The sequence below is a fragment of the Alligator mississippiensis genome, chromosome 3 (genome assembly GCF_030867095.1).
Source record: "Alligator mississippiensis isolate rAllMis1 chromosome 3, rAllMis1, whole genome shotgun sequence".
Lineage (NCBI taxonomy): Eukaryota > Metazoa > Chordata > Crocodylia > Alligatoridae > Alligator > Alligator mississippiensis.
Window position 1 is genome coordinate 157,932,139 of NC_081826.1, and position 25,882 is coordinate 157,958,020.

Consider the following 25,882-nt stretch of genomic DNA (forward strand, 5'->3'; position numbering starts at 1 on the left):
AATATCACATTATCTTCCTAACCATCCTGCTGCTTTTCACTAAAAGTTGGCTATAATTTGGTATAAAACAGAAAAATCAAGAGATAATGCAGAGTCAGTTAACTTCACTATCTGTTGCCTGTGGTATTGGGACACAATGGCAGCCTACCCCAAAGAGATACTAAGCAGCCTAGAGGATTTAGGCACAACTTCCATGCATTTTAATGGAAGAAATATGTGAGATTTCCAAAAATACTAGTGCTGACTTAACTCAAGGGTCACAGAAATTTCAACAAAAGAAGAATTCACAAGTAATGACCACTTTGCAAATCTGATCCTGGGTGTCCACATATGCTACACAACATTCAAAAATCACCAGGACTGAGATTGAGGCAGGGGCATCTCTAAAAAGTACCATGGTGTTTGATCCAGGTAACTATTTTGATAGTGAAAACAAAAGCAAAACTGTGATATAGAAGGCTACCAGGAATAAAGCAGGACCCCAATGGGGAAAGCAATTAAAAGGCTAATTAAAAATGTAGGTTAATTGTATCACAACCTTCTAATAAGTTGCATGTAAAGTGTGTACAGCAAATTTAGCTCTTCCCAAATGCCCTCACCTGGGAGCAGTTCTGTTCCTTCATACCATAGGGTGATGTTTTTGGCAGCATTTTGTCTGAAGCTGCTTAACTTCGTTTTGGCTCTCACAATGGCGTTTGAGAGGGCTGCTGTTTACACCTATGCACAACTCCCTCAGGAATGCAGCACTGCAGGGCAGGTGCCTCTACAGCTCCCTGGAAAGCAGTGAGTTTGTTCTTTGCTTGGCTTGCTCTAATTTGTAGCATATGGTTAAGGCATTTCACCACAGCTCTCAAGGGGTGAGGCTGAGGCTTGCTCTAGCCCCGAGCTAAAAGCCATCCCCAGCTGTAAACAGGTGGGATTAAGAAGTCAAAGGTAGCTGGCAGCCACATCAATGTCTTACGCATTACTGACTACAGAAGCTGGCATGCCTTATTCACCCTAGCTCAATGAGGTGCTAAGCTCCGGCAGACATCCGACTTCAGTCTAATTCATCGATTCCCAATCAAGGTTCTGCAGCACTCAAGGTTCCACTGTCCTGAGATCCTTTTAAGGGTGCCACAGGGTGCCACAAAATGTTAGCACCATTAAGTGTGCAAACATACAACATGATACATGAAATAAGCCCAGAGATTTCAAATGGGAATCTATAATGTCAAAAGAATCCTGACTTGCCATGGTCTTTCTATGTTCTTCGCAACAGCAGAATTGTTCTATTATTTTTTAATAGTCATAAAACAAGGGAATGCTAAGAGCTGGCATTTTCTGAGGGACCCTTGTGTCGAAACAGGTTGAATACTGCTGGTCTAATTCCAGAGGTGTTTGGTTTCTAAGGGTGAGCCCCTTAGATAGTAATGAAAGAGAAAAAGATTTGAGGTGGCACGTGTATAAATAAAGAAACCTAAATGAAAAAGGAGAGTGGTGAAGCAAGTAGAAAAACAGAGGAGATTGTTTGGGTAAAAGGGAGTTTATTAAAATAGCCTCTAGCTTCATCAGCTCACACACTGTTCCTAGGGTTTTGTGTCAGACAGTTCCTGGTATATAAAAATAAATTACACGAAGGGACAACCCTCACATGGGTGTTATTCTGGAATATTAATTAAACTGTCTTGGTAAACATACTGTAGAGTCCCTGTTTTGGATGTCTTCAGGTTTCTTCCTATGCTTCCTCAACAAATAGCGAGCAAATTTCATGTGGTTACCCGTTCTGGATCTACGCAGTTAGTCTGTTTTAAGGTTTGATGGGCTGTTTCAGTTTGGAGGAAAAACTGATGATGGATTGTACATTCATTTGGGCATGAACTTTTCTTTTTATACATCTGTAAAATGTTTAGCGCAATGAGGCCCTAAGTTTACTTGGGGCCTCAAGGCACTGATGTCATATGAATAATTTGTCTGTGTAACTACCTTTTGCTGCTGGATAGTCATCTGTTCTGTAATTCTAATTATTCAGATGCCCAGACATTTTGTTATAGCATTTTTATTATTGTGTAAATCTAAAAAAATACAAAACCTTGAAAAAAATGAGTAAGCATCTGGCCTTCCAAAGGGGTTAATGTCTCACTGTTTCCAAGCTCTCAAAAGATTTTTATTTGTATTGTCTGTTTTCAAGCCTCATTGACTCCATCTGGTTATCATTTAATTGCCTCTTCATATACCTTTTCAATCAGGGCATTTAGCATTTGAAGGCATTTTTCTATGCAAAGGCAGACCGGAGAGGTAAACTCCTAAGGATGAGCAAGTCCTTTCATCCCCATACCAAGCACAGGACTTGTAGTGCATGTTTATGGGGTGCTTGGTTTTCTATGCTATGAAAATCTATAGACCAAAAATAATGTTCCATTTAATAGTTTTTTAAATTTAGATGAGAGGCCAACACTGTTATTCAAGAAATTGCAAACTGAGAGTTGCAGCAGTTTTGAGCACTTTTTCCTCTTACTGGTCAGGGGATTGTGGGTACTTAGCACCTTGTCTCACACAGCCTGCTATGCAACCACATGGAGGTACTTTGTTCAAGGTGCCAGCTGGTTTCCTAAACTAGTCAGCACAGGGGTTACTTCTGCGCTACCATGAGGGAATCACTTTCACAGTATCGGTATTGAGCGAGATCTAACATTCCTATACAGAAAGTAGGTTGGTGCAAATGTGATCTCTGAAGGAATGACTAAAAGATGGAGCAACTGTGATCCTAGGACTCTCCATCTCCAAAATTAAATAAGAAAAGCTAAATGTCTTTGGGCATTTGGCAAAGTTGGGAGCATAAGGAAAGAATATAAAAAGGCTGGCCCTGAACCTAGGCCAAGGAAGACATCTACAGACCCTGGATCTGCCACAACCTCCCTGGGTGACTCAAGTTAAGTCTGTGTTCATTAGTTCCCACCTTTATAAATGAGAACAATAGCACTTCCCATGTGTATTTAGACTATAAACGTTTTAGGACAGGAAGTGCCTCTCAAGATGTACAGCACGTAGCACTACTATCTGATCTCAGTTGAGTCTTTGGGTACTATGGTAACATTACTACTAAGACTAACAATTAGATTACTCTTGGAAATAGGAGGGCTATAATCCTAAAGGCAGTCTATGCTGAAGCCATGCATGGCAAGTTGCAATTTAAGGCAGCAGTGCGAGATCTAAGTAAATGGCTCAGGGACTATTTGTACAGATCTGTCTGTTTACAGACTTTCAATTGTTTTTGTTGTGTTTGATTATGGATCCAGTAAAAACAGGAATTCATCAAGAAATGCAGAGTGATGCTCTGTTGTTGCTATAATAGGGAAGCTACAAGACAACTACTCATTGTAGCCTGGCTTATCTACTCCCAGAAACAGAGAAGTTGGTTTTGCATTGCCACCAGATTTTTATTACCCCCATGGTAACAGTGAACTAAACACCTAGTGCTTCATGCTGAGGGAAGCATCCCAGGGCTAACTCCAAATGCTGTCTTCACCCAAACAGACTGTCAGCTTTTCTGAGGAACAGCTAAGGGAAAGCTCCTCTCTCATCAATGCTTTCTTCCCACCCAAAATGCTGATAGGGAAACACGAAGCCAGTGTCTGAGATCAGCCAGGCCAAGCCAGGCTCTGTAGCTGCAGTTCTGGCTGCTGCGTCATGCTTTTGGAGCTGCTAATCACCAAGGCCTTTGACTCTTGTTCTCGGGACTTACTATCTGGCTTATCATATCGGTGCCAAGACCTCACTGACATAACTTGATAGAGACGTACTAACAAAGGGGGGACGAGGAAGAGGAGGTTAAAGGGTAAGCATCTGCCACCTTGTTGGAGTAGTTTTTTTGTTCCTTTTTCTCTTTAGCATTTCATAGCCCATGAGCTCATAGTGGATTCAAGCAGCAGTGCTTCTAGGATATGAAAGCCATCTGCACTCAGCTCTGTAGCGACATAAATTGCCTCTGCTAAGAACTTGGCATGGACTGCAAAGCATACTATGTGACAGAAAGTTACGGTGCATGCTACTGGTTGCATTTATTTCTCCAGAGGTGTGTTAAAAAAAAAAGGCACAGCTAGAACGAGATGCAGCTAGTACTACACAAAGGGACATCTCTGGGCGCTCTGTTAACGTAAGTGCTAGGAGAATGGTCGCCACAGTTTGTGAAAAAATAATCATGACCATGGAAGGGTCTATGCATCCTCAGCTCTTACTGCCATCAAGCAGCAGAGAACCTTGCTGTCCATGTTGTGTACCATCTGGTATAAAACCTTCTGGTATGATGTTGTACACGCTACCAGAGGGATTCCTCAGTCCAAGAAGGTATTTATTTTTTTTAATATTATATATATATGCACACACACACCTCTAAACAGGCAAGTAACTAGCTTTAAATAGGCTGAATGAGATCACACGATGATTTTAAATTCTCCGGTGGAAAGTCCCAGCAGTATTAGCTGGAGATCTGCTAACCAGAAGCACTACCCTAGTAGCTAGCAGTAGTAGAAATGGACCATTAATTGGCCGGGGGGAACGGGGGTGTGGGAAAAGCGGATTGTGGAAGTTGATGCAAGACTTGGGGAATGGGGCATTCAAGTGAGTTTTCAATATTACAAATAACTGGATTAAAGATGAAAAAATGTGAGAAGAGAGACTGATGAAGGGGGGGAAAAGGAACAGAATGAACAGTCTTTGATAATCATGTATTCCCTTCACCAGCAGCAGTCCCCTCTGGGAATGTCTCAGACCCCAAGGCCATTTCAGATCAATTGGTATAACTTTGGTCACTTCTTATGATGCCCAAAGTCAAAGGATTCTGGCAGCTGCTGACTAAATACCTGATGTGCACCGAGATGCAGACGCAGATATCATTAGCCATGAAAAACAGCATGCTTTTGAGAGCAAAGAATGTGAGGGAAAGAGAAATCTAAACAATATTTCTAATGTTTCCCCTTATAGCAAATTTGGGGCCTCTTCCAAAGTCCCAGTGAAAAATCTTCCCACAACTGATTTCAACTGACATAGGGCTAGACCTGTCTTGGGAAGGGAGATACAAAGCAATTTAAATAATTATCTAGGAGTGGCTTTGTTGGGTAATAGGTCCTACTACTTGTATGGGACATTCGCAACTGAGAGTACCCTCTTCCCTGATGACAATCAGTGCCAGTAACTGAGGAGACCCGCTCTCTCTCTCTTTCAGAGGAAGGTGAATAACGTCTCAGCATTTTCCATGGTCGTGAAGTTGGTTTGCAGGACACGAGAGCAGTTTCAACTACCTGAAAGGCTGCCATATGGAGGAGGGAGAAAAACATGAATCTTCCTTGCCTCGGAAGGCAGGACTGGTGGAAAGAGGCTTAAAGTCTGCTGTGCTGTAGTTTTACATCAAGTATCAGGCAAAATTTTCTAACTGTGAGAAGAGGATAGCAGTAGAACAAACTGGCCAGCAAATTCTGCTCGTGGGAGATTTTCAAGAGGAGATCTAGTATTATTAGTCCAGATACAGTTGCTTTCTTTACATGATGATGGTTAGAGATAGAGGTTGCAGCAGCATGACATTTTTGTCTACTAGTTTTGTGAGCAGGCTGAGATTAAGAATAAGCATACACACTCAAACAGGTGATTGAGGGTTACCCAGCCTTTGCTTTCATACAAGTCAATAGTCAGTCTCCCATGAATTTTCCCCTTGAAAACAAATACTGGCAGATTAAATGCCTGTTTCTCAATCTCCCAAAGAGAAGTTCTCCAAGCTACAAGCTGGTTGCTCATTCCATGTGGCAGGTCAAACGTTTCATTTCTGATGCACAGAATTTGATCCTCTGGCATTGAGCCATTTATGCCAACCCAATCTATCTTTTCTGTAAGACAGGAGCACAGCCTTAAATCTGTTCCTTAAGTGGAAAAAGATATAACATGAGGATTCTGTTAGCAGCAGCATCTATTTTGGATATGGCATGACCTGAGCCCTTGGGCTTGCCACTCACATAAAACAGCCTCTCCCAAACAGCACTGTCTTCCACAAGGTGTTTGCATTAGAAAAGGGTCCCTCACACAGGGAAGGCTCTTAGGAACTACCACAATACTACATTTGGACTGCCCAAAAATGATAAGCAGTCTTTTAAAATTATTTCCCCCCAAAATGTAACAAAATATTTGGTTGGGAATTAAAATTTTTCCTGTACATGTTGACAGAAAAAAACTTGAAGTTTTAAATGAGATTTTAAAATTGAAATGGAGAGGTCCACACTTTTTCTAGTAAAATGGGAGGGAAATGAATAAGCCATTTCATTGAGAACAAAAATCTCAAGATGAGCCTTCTGTAGACTTCTTCCATTGAAAAAGCCATTTTTCAGTGGAAAAAATAAAACAAATAGGAGGGGGAAGGGGAGGGGAGAAAAAAAGATCAGTTCTAGTGCAACTCCAGCCCTTTCCCCCCACACACAAGCAGCAATGCCCTAAATAAAATTAGCAAACTGCATTACAGACATTTGGTGGCCAGGAATGGTACTGCAGCCTACCAGATCCCTCCTCCCTCCCTTTATCCTTCAAGTGGTAGTCTTGTGGCACTTCAAGCTGAAAGATTATTTTTTCTATGTGTCACTGGAGAAAGACATCAGGCAGCCATGAGAGACTGATATAGACTTGGTTTAATGGAGACTTTGTAAATGACCATGTAATGAAAAGGACAAACCGGCTTTGTTCCTTCTGTGCTGCACCAACAATAGAGGGTCTGTCATGCTAAATACATTGGGAACCATAGCAAATGCTGTTTGGAGGCTTCTCTCCTCCACCCGTTTATACACACTTGAATTTTTTTTTAATTACTTTATTACAGAAATATGATCTTTGATGTGCTGGCTCCAAACTTTTGTTTTGCAATCAATTTACCAGTCTTTATTCCCAAACATAACATGAGCGCACTGGCTTGGAGTCAGGAAGTTGTTCCCTACGCAAGCCATTTACTGGCATGACTCTTCCCCTGGATGCCTCATGCAGCATGTAGTTGAGAGTTTTTGTACATCCAAATTTTATTTTCATTGTAAGTTTCAGGACAGAATCCTAAAGTATAATCTTTTCAGTGCAATCTCTCATGCAACTATCATGCTTGCTGTTTATGACATGCTGTTAGCTTCTGGAAGGCAACATGAATTTCACCACTGATTTCAGCAGGGATATGGTACTGAAAAACTAAAGCTAAAATTTTCCATCCCCTACCAGTGATTTGAAGCACCTCAAATTTTGGATGCCTAGAGTAATACCCCTTCAAGACAGTGCTGAGGCACCCACCATCCAAAAAGCCAGCTCCTGGATACTCGGACATTAAGGGTAGACAAAAACTGCCCACTGTTTAGGAAAAACCTTGGCCACTGCTCCTCTCCTGTGCAGGAGCAGAGTGGAATGAGAATGTGTAGTTGCCCTGTACCTGGCGTTGGCTAACAAAATGCAATGCAGGCAGGCTTATAGGAATGTTGAATGCATCATACTTAGGGCCTGTCAGTATGAGGATACTCAGGAAGCCGTGCTCAAATTAACAAAAGGTGTTATTTTAAAGTGCATTAGTATAACTTCGTTAAACCTTCATGTAGGCCCCTCTTTCTGAAGGAGAGTGGCCTTACTTCACATTAAGACAATTAAATCTACTGATGCCTCTAAGCACAGAGCTCAGGCTGCATCCCAGCACCCAAGGAGACCTTGTGGAGTTTGGGCCATAAGACAATGGTCCCATCTGTCCACACTCACGAGACAAAGAAGGGAGCAGCTGCTTAAGGCTCTTAATGTCCCTGAGGCAGAGAAGTGTTTCAATCCTTCTCACAGGTAAAACTCAAGGCCACAGGCAGGGTTTAGGAAATATAAGAGAAAGCAGGTGCTGTGAAAAATTGTGGGCTGATTTTTGTAATTCTAGAACTCACACAGCCCTGACTTGGGCACTTGAAACCATCTAAAAATCTGCAGTGCTCAATCCCTGGCCCACAGCCCAATGTCATCTAGCCTGCAGGGTTCCCCATGGGTCTGGAAAATTGTGGTGAGAGAATAGTGTCACCACTCCCCTGTTGCCAAATTTCTAAACCCGTGGGGAGCCCTGGGCCCTACACACCGAATGGGATGCCTAATCCCAGCACACAGGGCCAGGAAGGGGTGGTGTCAGGCTCCCAGGACCCAATCCCAGTCCATGAGGGGTTGGAGAGGGCAGTGCAGGACCCAGGGCCCGATTCAGCCTGCAGAATAGCCCCATACCACTCAGCCAAGAGACTGAGCACTACTGATCTAAATAAACATTTTGCACAGCCTTGCTCTATATGTGTCCACTTACAGGCACTATTGCTTTCAATGACTAAAGCCATGAGAAAGATTATCAAAAGCAGTAAAGTACAACCTCTGCTTTAAGGGAGCACATAGTCTAAGTGTGGTCCAGTGAACAGTTCCTGGAATGACTTGGCAGGATTGGAATGGATGTAAGATTCATGAACAGATAAAGGCAGCACGTGTGGCAGAGGTGAGATGGTAACCACATAATTTTATGACCAAGACCCTGATTCCACAGAGTACTGAGCATGTGCCAACTCTCCCCTAGATGATACCAGGCCTCTGCTTGGGTGCAGAGACCTGCCTGTGCTGAAGGATTTAAGCTTTAAATGTGCATGACTTGACCATTTCACTAATTGCTAGAAGATCTTTTTTTTTTTTTAAACCACTAGCACCCTTCACCCTATCACTTCTAAAAGGGAGGCAAAACACACAGAAGCCCCTTCTTAGGGGCTGTCATTTACTCTAGGCTAGTGGTTTTCAACCTTTTTTCATTTGTAGACGTTTAAAAAAAAATATCAAATGGAGGTGCAGACCCCTTTGAATGATAAGTGTGGGTATTCACATACTTTTGATTGATCATAGGCATCTTCTGAGGACCACTTAGTGATAATCTGCAGACCCCCAGGTTGAAAACTACTGCTCCAGCCCACTGGTTAGAATCCTAGCCTGAGTCTTTGGAGAAGTGAGTTCAATTGCCTCTTCTGCTACAGACTTCTTGTGTGACCTTGGGCAAGTCATTTACTTTTGGCCACTGTTCCCAGCCTGGGAAGCATGAGGAACAGCAGCACTTCCTGTCCTCCCAGGGGTACTGCAAGGATAAGCAGATTAACGTTTGTAAGACACTTAGATCAGATACAGCCCCAAGCCATCCATGGTGGCAGTACCCTCAAGCACACAGCCTGCATGCTACCTCTTAAACTAGAAGTGGTGTAACCACACCTGCACAGCACTTTGGGCAGGTTATCTAGCACTAGTGAGTGATAGGGCCAATTACCCATTCACACCATGGGAACACATCAACACTGCTTCTGGTTCAGGAAGTGGCCAGTCTAGAGCAGCACTGAGAGCTGCCAGAGACAGTAAGTTTCCTGTGTAAGCATGGCTGGAGGGAAAGGACAGCACTTCGTTCTAGGGCCCCTGCAAACTATTTGATAGTGGAAGGAGTCTCATAAGTGCTCTAAATCAAAAAAACTGAATATTAGGAAGGAAGTAGGTAAATTAGTTTCAAAATAAGATTCCATTACAGGTCAGCACTCACTCTCTCTCCCCCAGCTGTGTTCTTTTGTCTCTTTGACTTGGTTTCCTTTACATAACATTTTAGCCACACTGAACTACCTGCTTTGCCATTGTTCTTAGAAATATGCAACTATTATTTCCTCAAAATGCATGCAAAAAGCTACAGCACTAGCAAATTCTCAAATGCATCTTGGGTCAACTCTGAAGGCTGTAATTTTACAAAAAACATTTAAAAAACAAATAAATCCATAAATACACAGCCCAGAACTCTGAATCTGGAGATGAGATTTGTATTGGTATGATGGATTGGATTTGCTAAATAATCTGTACATCTTTGTATTGTATACTGCCTTGTTTACAAAAAGAGAGAAAAGGGCAATCAGCTGTAAGCAGCAAACTACAGCTAAATGCACGAGGCTCTTTTCAGCCTCCAGTTACCTGAGCCAGACTTTCCAAGCTTCCAAAGTTTTCCCAGAAACTGCTGAACATCCTTTATGCTGCTGTCCTGCTGGCTGTACAACAGCAACCTCTTGGCATCAGAGAACAAGCGGGAAACACTGGAGGAAGTGAAGGAAAAGCCATCATTAACCATGCAAGGCCACACAAAACTGCATATAAAGATTCAGTTTTACATCCTTGGTTCCAAGACTCAGTTCCTTTTATATAAAAATACAACCCTCTATGGTATAGTGAAAGCTTTGTTAAGCCATCACCCCAGGACAACAGTGAGACTAGCTAGTAAAAGAGAAAGGTCAAACAGAGTTGTTCTGGAAACCTTCAAACACTGGAAAGCAGTTGTATAAGCGTGGGGGTAGGGAGCTCTTCATGCAGGTCAGACTGCTCTTGTCTGGTGGGAGAGAAAATGCCATTTGGAAAGAGCCCTTTAAAGCTCACCATTCTAAAAATGCATCTCCATTTCTTTAAAATCCTCTCTCAAGTAGCAAGCGAAAGACCCTTAACTCTTCCTTTCCTTTTTCATGTCCTTGTGACAAAGTATTTAGCAGAATTCACAAATTCATTGGGCTGTCAACCCAATGAACCACACACACTTCTGGTCTGTCAACTGTGCGCCTTGGCACCCATGCCACCCCAGTCCCCATCCTTGACTCTGATACTTCTGTGACTCTAGTCATGGCCACAAGGGACAGATTACATTGCACTGTTCTCAGGGAGCAGGGAATGAGCAAAGCAGAGGCAGAGGGATGCCAAGCCCAAAACTAAATTCCTGAGTGCAATCAACCCAGAATTTATTTGTAGGAGCAAAACCAGGGAAAATCCCATGCCTCTCTCCTCAAGTGGCTAGTCTCTCAGCATCAATAACTTTCCCATCAGGAAATAAACTTGACACTTCTTACTCCCTCTATGGGCCAAATCATGAAGATCTTTCCCTGTTTCTCTTTAGTCTTTCCTCAGGCAAAACGCCCTTATTTCTTTGGGAGTTCTACCTAGTATGTATGAGCATAGTATTGAATAGTTATGTTGCATTTGGTCTGCACAGCCATTTGCTAAGTGAGACAGGATGTCACAGTGCCTGTTGAGTGCAGCCACAAGTTAACTATCTAGCCTGTTGCCAGGCTGTGTGCAGGGGAAGCAGCCTTGCCCTTAATCTGCATCTAAGAATCAGATGCTGTTCCTAAACCTCCCAGTTCCTGCTTTTCTCCTATAAGGACATACAAGGAGAAACAAGATTTGGTACTTACATGGACCGGTTAAAGTTTCCGACAACGCCAGGGGATTCCCCAGGAGTTGGGTAGCGGAAGCAAGGGTTGTTAGCATTACAAATAATCCCCTGGACCCAAGGCAAGGTTCCTGCTGAAGGCATGGCCTTGTTTGGAAAGTGACCTGGAATAGAAGAGCAAACATTTGAGAACAAAGGTCTGATTTTGCCAAAACTGTGAAATCTTCTGAGAAGCAAGAAAGACATCATGCAGACTTAACCTTATGTCTCTTATGCATCTCACACCTTTACTAAAGAGAACAGAATTGCCAGTTCCAGTATTTTGAAAGTCATTGGTCTGTTCCAAAATTTAAATGTAAATGTAAATTCCAAAATTTAATGAGATTTTACAGGCTCAGCAAGTCTCTTTGTAATGAAATTGGAGATTTCTACAGTCACAGGATCAAAGGATTCTAGGAGCTGGGCCTTTTAGAAGAAAAACATGCCAACATTTGAGAAACTCCTGTTAAAAATGGAGTGGGCAGGATTGACTTGTTCGTGCCAAATTTCTACCAAGGAATTAGTTATCCGGCCCTTAATTTGGAGTTAAAATACTGTACAAATTTCTTCCACTTCAGTATCTGGTTTCTCATGTTCTGGCAACTTTTGACAGCTCCTGTCAGACACAGGGTAAGCACTACAACCACCTCTACCTTTTCTTGCAGACTAAAAATGAGGGGCCAGCAGGCAAATAGAGTAGGTATGGAATAGTGATCATTGCTAAGAGCTTGAATTTGGTGTAGCAAAAGGACACAAATATGGCTGCCCTCTTGCCCTCCATTTCCTTGGATCTATCCGCTGTTCTGGGCACACCACAAAAGGGAAACATTTTTTCCTGGTGCAAACCGTCATACATAGAACTTGTGTTGACTAAGCCTGGCAGCTGTGTACATGTATGCATGTACATGTGCACGCACAGACACACACAAGACCCTGAAGTTATTCTCAATTTACACTGCTGTTATTGAGAAGAATTTGGCTTGTGGCAACATGCAAAGACTGGATGTGGGGTCTTTAGGTCCTAAATTTCTGGGCTGCCTCCTTCTCAACTCTTGTTTGCTACTTTTATTTATTTTTATTTTTTAAGAGGCACTTCCCACTCTACACTTTAGATGTCAGGAAAGGTTCTGAGTTATAGATCACAGAACAAGTACGTACAGCTCACCCGCAATGACTCTGCTCCTAGGGAAGGATTTTAAAAGAAACTCGGTTGGGCACCCAACTCTTAATGGCTTTCATATTAGTTTTGGCAGCTGTGCAAACCCCAGCCCTTGTAAGAAACGAACACAAATGAAACTAACCCCCCCCCCACCCAACTATTTTTTCTTCTGGTCAAAAAACACTACAGAAATTAAGGCAGTGACAAAGTAGTCAACACCACAAGTTTTTACAGCATTTTGCTGGAAGGTCTTAAGAGACCTTGTCAATGGATGGGAGGTGAAATGCTCTCCTTTCTCCTGGCCTACAAGATTATGGGTCTGATAAAGCTTGTCATTCTGTTTTCTGTGCAATGGAAGCACCCCTTACTACTCGTCCCTTATAATGAATGAAAGGAAGAATAAGCAAAGTCTACAAAGATAACATAAGCATGCTATTACTCATGCAGAGTGAAAATGCAAAATAGCAGCTGCCATTTAATAGCAAGCAGCCACCCTTTGTATTTAAGAGGTGGACCACATGAAAACAGACTGGTTAGCATCTCCTTTCCGAGGCAGATCTGCAAGCACTACTCTTCCTTTTCAGTAATTTCAAAAAATTAATATGAGGTTTTTGGTGGGATTTTAAGCAAATGTTTTCTAATCACCGGGAGTCAGGACACTCTAGATGAAAGAGAAAAGAAAGGTACCAAAAGATAAAGCCAGCTATCTTGAAGAGCTGTGCATGCAGTGGTCTTTGGTTGACTGTGGTAGAGGCCATATAAATAGCAATTACACTAAGCAAGTTCTCCCTTGTTTCAGATAAACTACCCTTTTAACCAGACCAGGCACTTAGAAATTGGATTCCTGAATGGCCAGTCTAATCCAGTAGGAGTTGGGACCCTCTTAGATGCAAGCTGGCAATTTTAGTTTAGTTTTAAACCAGATTGGCCCAAAACATCTAAGCCCTTTACTGTTTCAAAGCACTTGTGCATAGCCTAGTGAATACAATCATCTGGAGTGACTGGCAAGTCATTTCATAACACTGTATACCAGGGGTTTTCAACCTTTTTGAATCAGTGTACCCCCAGCAGCCAGACGTGGAAAAAGGGGGTGGGGGTACAGTCCCCACCAGCTCATGCCCCCAAGGGCCTTCTCAAGAACCCTCAGGGGTATGCATACCCCTCAGTTGACACCCCTGCTGTATAGCATCACCATGGCAGATAACAACCCTGTTCCCTTACAGGCATATGTAGAACTGCCACAGAGTTCACTGTGACCTGGTTTCAAGGTTTCTCCTCACAGCCCCCCTCCCAATTCAACAAAAGGCAACATTCTGCTTTACAAGACATTTGTGTCGGGTTGCAAATGAGTGAGTGTTCAGCGGAACTGAACCAGACTGAAAGAATCCAGTTACTTGTTCTTGGAAACTAACAGATTAGAGAGCAAATTAAAAAGAAGTTGTCAGGCGCCACTCCAGGTTTCCCGCTAGAACCCTTGGAAAATAAAAGCATTATTAAAAGGAGGAAGGAGGTGAAACACTGACTTTTCAGGTGAAACAACAGCCTATTAAAATTCAGCTCTCAACACAGCAGTGTTAAAGGAAAGGACTGAGACAGACATATGCAAATGTGGGTGCAAGTCTGAATTAAACAACTGGGCATTTGCTGCTGACCTCCTTTAGTCTTCTCTGCCATCCACTTGCAAGACCTCATGAGGAAAAATGAAATGAATGTCAAAGAATTTGACCACGTGAAGTTTCATACAAGGAAGCTTCAGGTGCCTGTCAAACTCTGCAAGAAGAAACAGACCAGCTGGGCACAGAACAAGGCTGACAACCTCCAGAGTTTGCTGGAAAATGGGACACTGCAAACAAACTTGGGTCCCACTGAAGTCCAGATGCTGAATGAAGCATCTTTGTTTGAAGAGATCCCAGCTGGCAGGCAACGTTTTGTACACAGTGCGTTGGTGGGGAATAGCATGCTGATGCTACAAAACCACTTCCATTAACCACTATGTCTATTTTAAAGTCACTTATGAATCCCTCCCAGTTTTATACAGCTGACTCTTAACACAAGTATTAGCCCTTACCTAGCAGCAATCCTGGAATGGAAAGGTAAACAAGGAGCCCTTCCTCAGTCAGCTGATTGCTAATGTGAGAAAAGAGTTACTATCTGAAGAGCACAAGGGGCACAGCTGACAGAAGTCAGGCTTGCTAAATAGCAAAACAACTGGAGTCCTTAAGAAGCATCTTGAGAATGTGTGGAGCAAGCCTTCTAGTATTAAGAGATAGAAAAGAAAAAAAAAAAAGCTCATCTCTATCCATGATCTTTAAAAGGAAGTTACTGAAAAAACAGTTGTCCTAAAGGGGGGGGGAAGAGGTTCCAGGATTACCTACCGAGTACAAAGCCAGCATAGCAACTCGTTAGAACAGATGCCCTTTGTAGCATCTGAAGATCAAAACTGCAATATGCTAGGTGCTGTACAGATATCTAGTAAGAGAAAGTCCCTGCCCCAGACACATTGCAATATAGGATGTCTACACAGAGCAGTGCAGCACCACAGAGATACTGCAGCTAGCACTGGCTGCATCACGCTATACAGACATGGCCTAATTACACACAGACACGGGAAATGATTTTTCCACAGAAGGAAAGCAGCAGACGTTAAGAACAGAACCCATGCCCCTGGTGTCAGTCCAGTGCTCTATCCTTGTTAGAGCATTATCTTCCCAGAAGTGAGGAATGGGCAATGCTACAGGAAGACAGAGTCGTAGTTTTCCATGCTGGGAGAGGAGAGGGCTCTGCTTCTTAGCCTACTGATGCAAATAACCTCCCTGCAAGGCAAGGGGCTCTGCACTAGATAACTGTGGACTCTCCACTAGATAACTGTGGACTCTCCAGTCAACCAGGGCTCCATGTAGGTGCACAACAGCATGGGTCTGCTCAGATGAGGCAATTCTTAACATTATCTGCACTATAGAAGGCAGCCACACTGGGAAATGCTATTACAGCACAGCAGTGATGAAGGGCAGTGCTCAAGCCGCAAGGCAAAAAACTAGCAGGACCCATCTCTCCCTGCAGCAGACTGAGGCAAAAGGAAGGATCTTAAACAGCCCTGAAAAGTTTCACTCAAGGCATATAACCAAGAACAACACCCCACCACACCCCCACCCCACCCCCTGTTATTTACTTCTTAGTAGTTGTAACCCTCCCTCCTACCCATGAAACAAACTGTACCCAGCATGGTCATAAACTATGTTTTGTACTTACATTCATGTTGCTCGTAGGGCGGATATGAAAGTCTTACGGAGATCAGTATAAAGAAGATAAAGAGAGGCCAGGCAACTTCAATCAGCAGCTGAAACTGGAAACAATAAAGACAAAATCTTAGGTTTTCATATTTCAAAATCTTAAGAGCCGAGTACAATTCTCCTGTAAGCCAGAAGAGACACTGCAAGAATCACATCAGCTCCCTCTACTCATCTGCTCCAGGGTCTAGAAACTGTTCCTAAACAAAAATATCAGAGAACACTTATTTGCCAGGGATTCCAGTGGCAAGTTCACTGAACATACAGAACAGACTGTAGGGAGGGGTTGTTTCTAATTACCACTTGCTTGAGTCCCTGGAGAAAAGCTGACACTTATCCCACAACACCATACAGGCAATTAGCAGACATTCTGGCCTTATGTTTTCAGCATCACTTGAAAGTGGAACTGCCCTTCCCCAAAAAAGCTACATCTTTACCGAACCACTACCATGTCAAATTCAGTTGTCGGTGGCACTAGCACGTAACTGGAAAAAAACTCCAGTTTAGCTAATGGAGATGCATAGCATACAGGAGGGCAGAGCTGAACCTGTACTTTATGAAGCCATCTGAACCCATCTTTATAGTGTACAGATGGTACATACCAGTTGCACATAAAGATTTGGGCTGCAGTAGACTGGGCATTGTAAATGCACATAAATGAAACCGAGTTCTAAATGCAAAGAGCTTAGAACCACCTGCCTGGGGCAGAGAAGATGGGAAGAGTGTGGTATTATTCTCCAAAGTTATTCAGATGCAGAGAATAAATGTGCCCCTGCACAATGCTCACACTCTCACTCCAAATTAAACCTAGAAGGTGAGAAAAACAAGAAGGGGTTTTTTTTTGGTTTGGGGGATGGAGGGGTTGTTTTATTTATTTATTTATCTGCCTTTTTCCAAAGTCCTCTCACTTTTACACCAAAAAAGATGTTTTGGTCTCTGTCCTTAGTGTTCATTTCAGCCTCAAGGGAAGCACCATGTCTTTTGCAGTCCAATCTTCTCAAAAGAAGTCTGCTCAGTCCTTCCACACATCACAGGTCAGTGGGAAAAAAAAATCTATTCTGATTATATAACTGTGCGAGTTCTAATCTTCCATGCTATGCAAGTGTCCATGTACTATACTGTGAGCAGCTAAAATTAGTCCCCTGACATTCAATGCAGAACAACCATCCATGCAAAGTCAGGGAAACATTTCGAATTACTTACTGTAACTTAAGATAAACACAAAACCATCATCACAGTACTGTACTTTGAAACAATTACTACTTATTCTATCCCCAAAAGCCATTCTCAGTGAGGTTTTCAAGGATGTCTAAGGGACCCAGATGCCCCATTCCCATACAGATTAATAGGGACTGGGCACCCAAATCATATAGGTACCTTTAAAAACTGCCTCAGTTTTTTCAGAGAGAGGTTAGTCATTATTTGCAATGTACTTGCATGTGAATGTAAACACTACATAGAGGAAGTCTAGTGACAACACTGTGGTAAGGTTTGTTGATAACATCTGAGCTCTACCTTTACAAAGATAATACAGGAGACCCTCAAGAGTCCACATAAGTGGGTTATTCAGGGTTACCAGGAGAGCAGGGCCATTCCTGGGGATGACATGCTTCCTGCAGCAGCAGACTGCACTACAGTCTCACTCCAGGCACTTGGGGTTACCCAGATGCACAGCTAGTAATTGCTTACTGCTCTTTTCCCCAAGCTTCCCATTCCATTAAGAATAGCAAAAGGATGGACCTAGGGGTAGCAACTCCTCTGTAGTCCCAGGGCAGTGCTCACGCTTACTGGAATCTGCAGTTGGAGTCTGCACAGCTGATAGTGGTGGCTGCTGCAGAGGAAAGGAGCAGAGTTGTGAACTGTGGCTTTCCGAAAACTCCTCATGACCAGAGCTTCACACTGTTTCTCTCCATTCCTGGAGACATGCTGAAGCCCATCAAGAACCCCTGAGCTCTCTGGTAGGTCATTCCCAGGAGATATGGATAGGTGGAGTGAAGCCCAATCAAGTGGTGCACATCTCCCATCCTACCCACTTTCACCTAGGCACCATACCAGCCATATGCCCGCACACACGAGCGTTAGACAGATGGCTAAATACACAATGTGCAAGTATGTAGGGGAAGGGGGCTCAAGCCCTTTAACCTTCAGGGAGAAAGAGAGGTGGCACTTCACTGCAAACTGCTACATCACCACAGCAAAAGCATGCAGCTGGAGCAGATTGTCTGCTCCAGCAGGAACAGGCATGGATATGGTATATGGAACAAGCTTACACCTAAGTTGGAATTCCACAGGATGGTTTTGGTTGACTAGTTGAATGCTGTGTCCATTCCCTAAAAAAACAGTTCTCATCCTTTTGCTTCCAAAGTTCAGTGGCTTCCTTCCACAGCTGCTCTGGCCTTGAGGCAATGCCAATTACCTTATCACTAACTCCCTATAAGCTTCATAACTGGACATCATCCCTACATTTTCTGCATCTATGGAAACAGGCAGTTCGGGAACATGGGTAGCTCAAAGTCGCACAGCAAATTTAGGCTGGACCGCAGAGTTCCTAACTCCCTAGTCTGTGCTGTAAGTATTACACTTTTGCCTTCCATGGCATATGATTATTATTGTGATGGCAAAGCAAAATGTCTAACCCCCACTGAACAATCTGTTGCTTCCTACCCTCCCATAGCAGCCAGCGGGAGAACTATCATTGCACACAAAGGATGGGATCATCAGAAGAGCTCAGCAGTGGGGGTGGAGGACAGGGGAAAGAGTTCTATACACATGCACATCTCAGTAGGAATTTTACTGTCATTAGTCAACTGGACTGATGTCAGGCACTACTAGTTGGCACTGGGCTCTTTGAGGGTACAGAGTGAGATCTTGCAGCACACCAATAAGAAGCTTGCTGAAGAGTACACCCCCAGCCACCCTCGCAACATTATTCTTAAGAAATTCAGGGTGTTGCCAAATCCCGTGCATTGCCTATAACCATTTACATCTCTGTGCAGGATTCTTAAATAGCAAACTGTTTGCAAAGCCAGATAGGAACAGAAGGAGGTACTGAATAAAGGAAGCTGAATCAAAAGAACATGTTTTTACACAACGCTGACCCCTGAACCTGATTTTCCTTTCCTTCCTCTCACCTGCAGAGCAGGCAGGATACAGTTCTGCTGTTGGAAGTTCTCCAGTACAAAGTAACTCTCAAGCTGCACACGTCAAGCCGAGCTTTGAACCCACCTTGTGCAATGCAGATCAAACTCACTGCAATTCTAAGGACAGGTTGCAGTGGAAAGCATGTGACAGCAGCACTTGTGGGAAGAGAATTTAAAAAGGGGGGGGGGGGCAGGCAAATATATATTTTCACATCCATGTTCAAGCTCTTTTACGAGTCAAATCCTCAGGTGGTATAAACCAACATATAGCTTTGAGGCACTTACCCAATTTGCCCCAGCAGAAGGTCTCACTGCTTAGCCTTCAGCAATGAAATGAGCAGAGAAAGTGTCCCAGCTAGCCAGGAGAGTGGTGCTGCAGGGACATGAGGCCCTACTGTTTTCATGTTTCCATAATTTAATATTCTTCCCCTCTGGCATCACCAGTCAGATCTCACATGGGGATCATTAGCAAAGTAAAAGCCTTGGGGACGGACCATCAGCAGCAAAGACAATTAAGTGAGCCTGCCCGAGGCCTGCCTTGTAACTTAGTTAATGGTCCATTAAAATAAAGAAGATTAGTGTTTTCTCATACATCTGATGGACAGCTATGCTGGGAAAACTGCAATACAAACTTTCCAGAAGGCAGCAGAAAGATGGGGAAAACAAACACACAAACAGACCCCAAAACATGCCAAAACACAAGCTATAAGGGCTTTCCTCCTTCCCCATTGACAGATGCCCAGGGGTTGCTACCTTAATCTTGTGGGACCACTAAATGGGTTAAATGTGCCCCTGTCACATGCAGATTGCTCTATGCTACGTTGTCAATGTGTCTAGACCTAAAGCTAGACCCTCTTGACTTACCTTCCTTCTCTGCCAGATTTAATTAGTGGTTTTAGCAAAGGCCTGGGAACAAGAGACCAGATCCTTGGCCAATGCAAGTCACAGTGGCAGGGCAACAGGTGGTGGCAGAACCTTGACAGTGCCCTCATCCCCTTGCTTTATTCATGACAAGTTAGGATGTTTTTGATGTTTTGAGCATTGTGCAAGACGGTCTGTCTGCTAGGTTAGACCAGAGGTTGGCAACCTACAGCTTGCAGGCATTGGATCTGGCCCACCGGCTGCAGGTGCTCTCCCCATGCTGCCAACCACCCTCCAGGCTCTGACCCAAGGTGAGTCATAGCTGGAAAGTGTTGCCAGTACTGTGTTAGGCAAACATTTGGCTAGGATGGTTCAGATAGGGATCATTCTGCAGTGGGTAGAAGTTGAAGAGACTTCTTGGGGTCCCTCCAGCCCTACTTTTCTCTTATATCAACACAGCCCACAGGTGTCGATGGAGTTCTGCCAGTTTACATCAAGGTAGAATCCAATCCCTATGTTTTGTACAAAAGTACGGACCTTTGAAATACGGCTAGAGCATACACTGGACTTCAAGCATCCTTGCACTCTACCCACATGAAGAGTTCTGCAGCAGTCAATTCATACATGAGGCACTGCCACAGCAGGGATGTCCCATCCATTATCACAATATATGAAGGGGACCTAAATGTACAACTCCTAGGTTGAAGACCTAGGCTAGGAGGATCAGGCCCTATGAATAGGCCCTTATGAATAATGTGAACAGAATGAGAATATGTAAACTGCACACAGCTTCCTGCCCCTCTCCTCAACAGCCTTGTTATTATGGAGACAGAAAGAACCCAGGCTCACATTAGGTAGTCCTCTTTTCAGCACCATACGCTAGGCCATATTCAGTGCTGCACTGAGTGGCCATGAACTTAAAATGGATTTGTTCACTGCTTACATTAGAGCTAATTTGGTCCTGAGAGACAGTCAAACCAAGGCTTTAGAGACATGGTTTCCATTTCCACGAGTGACCACAATCACCCTCCTAATCCAGTGCATCCAAGATCCATACATAGCCAGCTGGCAGTGCCTTGACATTTACAAGATTCAAAAAGCTTATTGGGCCACTTTCCACTTACTGTCTAAACAACTTGCCCTGCCTCTCCTTTCATACCTCAAGGTCAGCTCTTATGGCAGTTCCCTGCATCACTGCTCCAATGAAAGCACTCTTCTCGCACAAAATTAGCCTCAAAGATTTTTCTCTTTTAGTCTTCAGAGAAACCACTGGAGCTACAATATCCTAAAAGGTGCAGCAAGTTAAAAGTCTGGGATCATGAAAGGAATGGACTGTATTTTCCTTAGGACCATATTCTTGCTGGTTTCCTTCTCATCCCAAGCAGGATATTTCCCTGTCATTTATGTTGCATGGTACTTCAGTACTAAGGTTTAGGGCACAGGCACCAACTAGCCATGATGAACTCCATGTTCCATTAAAGAAAGTAGATGGCTAGAGTTTAATGCTTCTGTATTTGAATGCATGGCTGTACCTACAGATTCCCCCCCAAATCTGCTATGTAAGCAATACCTGACTGCAGCCATTTCCACACCCCTCCACGTGGAGGTCATTAGAAAAGCGTCTGCTACAGCAGAACAGGGGGTTACATCTTGGCCCCATTGATGTTTTAGGGGGCAGTCTGCCATCGATTTTAGTGGGGCAGGATTTCATCCCTGCTCTGCAAACAACAGAAGCTTTTAGATCAAGAGCTCACAGGTTCAGTACTTATAGATGGCCCAACCTAGTGGGATTGCTGGAAATAAACAGATATGATATTATGCAAGTGCTCAAGCTCATGGGATGCTCTGCTCCTGCCCCATGACTCACTGGGATAGAGAGTTTGCCTGGTCTCAGCTACATAACATTTTGGTTCTCAAGCACTCAAGCTCCAATGCAAAATGCTGGAGGTGCCTGGCGCCTTGTACTCCCACTGACATCCGTTCCCTTCAGCGTATCAAGGAAGATGTGTGTGTATGTACAATGGATCGAGACACCCTAGATCAGGATCATTCTTGGCTTGGTGGGTTATGAGGCTGTGACTGAGGCAAACAAGCACAAACCACCCTTAAAAGCTGCCACACACTTACAGTTTGCCTTCTCCGGTAAGTGAAGTTCTTCCATAGCAGCAATCCCAGCTGTGTCCAGAAAGCCATCTTCTTTCAGCAGAGTGCCACAGCCCCCTTCGTGCAACAACAGCACACAGAAGGGACACTGTGGCTGATCATGAACTGGAAAACGAGAGAGGAAAAGCCTCCATTAGCCAGGGAATAAGCAATGAACAAGGGCCACATTCTGCTCTCATTTACACTGGCAATCCTGCAGAATCCAGTGCCATTGCCAACTGCTGCAGGCTGGCTGGGGGGGAGAAAACAGTGGGGAAGAGTTAGGGAGGAGAGGAGGATGTGGAATCCTGCTAATTCCAACAGCTGTAAACAAGTTCTGACTTTGACCCAAAGTATCTATTACCTCAAGGTTCCTAAGCTTAGTAGGATGACATCCCTGGGAGAACAATTTTCCCCAATTTTTCCCTTGATCAACAAGCTTGCAGGCACAGAAACTAGACTGCTCTAGTCACAGCAAAGTTGCTTGGAAAGTCCTTTGATATGTATGCAACCCTGTGGTGTTCCTAGTCACAGCTTTGTTTCATTTTAGTGCTGCCTTCCACATAGGTTTTAATAGCCAAGCTCTGACATTGAGATATGCCTGCCACTCCTCCCAAGCTCCAATTTGTGGCAGGCAGCAATGCCACTTGCAATGGAAATGCTAGGCCCGAAAAGGGGGGGGGGGGTAAATGGAAGGAGACACACCCATCTTGCCCTGCCACCTTAGCTTCCAAATGCAGGGAGATAGCTGGCCATGTTAGTCTGAAATCAGACTGAAGCCACAGTAGAGATGCACCTTAACTAAATCAGAGACGCAGAAGCTTTTGTGAGCCTGGATCCACTTCATCAGATGCTGAATTCTTGGCACAGCAGTGGTGACAGCAGTTTTGTATTCTAGGCCAGGACCTGGCAATTTACAGCCCACAGGTTGGATCTTGCCCACCAAGTGATTCCATCCGGCCTGCAAAGCCACGATGTCAGCAATAACACAACACTGGCAGAAAATCTGCAGCAAGCTGGCAGCGCAGAAGCAGTATCTGTGTTGGCGGCAAGTTAGTGGTGGAGGAGGAGAAGCAGCTGCAGCCAAGTTGCTAGTCTTCAATGCAAGCTGCAGTCATTTGGCCCACCATTCCCAAAAGGCTACCAACCCCAATTCTAGGCTCTTGCCGGCATAACAGGTTCTGGTTGGTAGGATTTCATATGCATCTTGCCCAAGACAAGTGACAATGAAAAGGGCAGGACAACTCAGGATCAGGTTCTTGTGTATTTGTTCAGTCAGCACTGCCTTAATAATCCAGAAGGGATTGGTCAACAGAAGGATACTCAGGAAAATTAAGCCACATGAATCAAAGGTGTAACTTCAAAAATTGAGTCACTACACAATGTAAAAGCCATGTGTTGACAGTCTCATTCAAGACTAAAGTGCCCCTAAGATCAATTTAGTTTATTCAGTAAAATAAGCTAAATTAAATTACCATAAGGCCACTTAAATTCTGAGTAAGGCTGCCTATACAGGGATTTAATACATCCTCATTAGTCCACTTTTCAAGTTAATTCAGATTAAAATTTCCCAAGGGTCCACCTATAGATAGGGACATAAACGAATTCACAACGTTGCAGTTTTTATGGAAACAGTGAATTTGGTAGGTCTCTCATAGAAAAAAATCCTGGTCCCTGCAAAAAAGCAGGAAAACAGCAGCAAGGGGGGGGGGGCCTGCAGACAGAAAGTGGCAACAAACCCTGGTGCCCTGGAGCACAGGAGGAGATTGGTGGGTGGCCACCTGTTAATTTCCATGGAGGGGCAAGACATCCAGGTCCCCCAACCCAAAAAAGTGTAGGGAAGGGAGGGGGACGAGGCCACTTCACAGCAAAAAAAGTGGTGCCTGATGCTACTCCAGGACCATGAAATACAGAGACAACCTCCATGAATTTGGTAGACAACCCCCATGTTTATAGGAGGGGTATTACATTTATCAAACTCCTACCTAACTGATTATCCAAACACACTGAAATACAACTACCCTCCATAACATCTGTTAAACTGGGAACACGTACGCTTTTCATAAGTGCCAGTGCCTCAGTACTGTGAATGCAAGCCTATTTGCAAGCTACATGTTTCCAAAGAGCACAGGCATGGTGCAAACAACCTCCTTGAGTGACAACCTTCTCTAGGCTATTGCGCAGGAGCCCAGCGCGCACATGGTCATCATGGTTCTTTCTGGCCTTAAAGTCTCAGGATTAATGAACATGCGGCTCAATCGACTCTTGAAATGTCATCACAGGCTAGGTTTCATTCCCACAAAGCAAAACATCCCAGGGACATTTAGATTCTAAGCATTCCCTACCTCTCATGCAGAGTCACCCATCCCCTCCCTACAGAATCAACTACAGCCCTACTTTGTCATAGCAAGGTCACATTTGCAGCTTTGCAGCAAATCAGCATGAAATATTCCCAGCTGTAACCAAATGTAACCCAGACAAGAAATGGAATGAGGTGTTCAGCTCTCGAGCCCCAATCACCCACACATCTCTGCTTGTGTTGTGGGGGGTAGGAGGAGTTGACAGCATTTCTTTATACACTTTAGCACCCATGCTTGATCATTACTCACTGCGCTTTAATGCAACGGACTAAATCCGATTGCTACCTGATTACAAAGAAATGTCTCCAGGAAAGCAAAGTACCCATGCAATTAGACAAATATTTTCAAAACACTGGCTGCATGGCCACTGCCTGTGGGTCATGAGTCAGGCCTCCTCCCTCCTGTGTTACCACTTAAGTCAAAAAATAATTCCATACCTTCTTCCACAGGGACTGATCCTGCATCCATTAAAGCCAAATTTACTTCATATTCCTTTGCTGAAGTCCCTGTGGCCCTTGTAACGAGGCACAGTAGAAACAGGAGCTGTAATTTACAGGATGTTCCAGGTGACGGCTAACTGCTAGGTAGCTGGGTTAATCCACAGGAACAGAAAGCCAAAAGGTGTGTCCCACACCACTGCAAGCAGCCTGTGTGGCCCAGCTAATAACTCCTCATGCAGGGCAATTTACTTGGTAGAGCCTAGCTGCATGTCACAGATGAAATGCAATTGAGCTGGCCTTGGAGACTAGATGAATTAGCATGGCGGGAAGGTATAGATGCAACAAAGACTGACTTCATTAGGAACTTTAACTGAAGAGTGGAAACCTCCAGCTCAAGGACAGGTATGGCCACTCTCTCCCAAACAAAGAGGGACACAGCCTGGCCCTGCTAGAACCCCAAAGTACCGAGCCAAGTGTGCAGTGTACTCACTTCCATCCCTCTGAACCATCTATCTATTGCTGAGAGCTACACACAGACATCCTGCTTGAATGCCTGTCACAAATGTCACCACAGATTGGGCAACACAGGGCATATACTGGGGCTGCTCCAATATGCTGTAATTACAGTGTGTCAGAGCAGACTTGATCAAGTCTTCTGGAGCATGGTAATTACCATGCTCCAACAGATTCTAGCGCCACGTATCAACATCCCCACACCGAAAGATGGCACAGCAGGAGCACTTTAAACTTTCAAAAACAAAAAACACAAAAAAACCTCAAGTTTTCTCCATGCAAACTGAATTTTACAGCTCTGAATGGAAGTTCAATGCCAAGAGAAGTCAGCCAGTTTCAGTCATGGTTCACATGCCTCACCCCATTAAAGTAAAAGAAAGCACTTTGTAAACCATGATTGTATGTGCCAAATGACCATTTCCAATATCCACAAAACATCTAAAAAGTAAGAGTGCAGGTCTAAAACCAAAGCTTGCTCACATTTACTATTATGGGCCATATTCTCTACTGGTATCATTTGATATTGTTACACCACACGATCTAACCCTGCCAATTTATAGCATGCCAGCTTGCTTTTATATAGCACTTATAGCCTGACAAAATAGCAAGAAGCATCTTTATCCTCACCAAGTGATGTCTGGTTCTGTCCTGGAGGCCTGATTAAACATATGCTTAGCACCCAGCCCAGTAATTACTACTGCATGCAAGTCCTGTAGGTTC

At 43.9% G+C, this 25,882-nt stretch overlaps 1 protein-coding gene across 2 annotated transcripts in view; it reads right to left on the minus strand.

The window, feature by feature from the left end:
• Nucleotides 1–25,882, minus strand: part of ABCA1 (ATP binding cassette subfamily A member 1) — a 122,298-nt gene that overhangs the window by 79,977 nt on the left and 16,439 nt on the right. For both annotated transcript variants that reach the window (XM_006261408.4, XM_019490729.2), the window contains exons 2-5: nt 21,835–21,975; nt 15,669–15,762; nt 11,244–11,385; nt 9,982–10,100 (exon numbers count right to left, since the gene is read on the minus strand). In XM_006261408.4, the coding sequence (XP_006261470.1) occupies nt 9,982–10,100; nt 11,244–11,385; nt 15,669–15,762; nt 21,835–21,900 (421 nt within the window). In that variant the 5' untranslated portion in view covers nt 21,901–21,975. The remainder of the gene's footprint in view (nt 1–9,981; nt 10,101–11,243; nt 11,386–15,668; nt 15,763–21,834; nt 21,976–25,882) is intronic.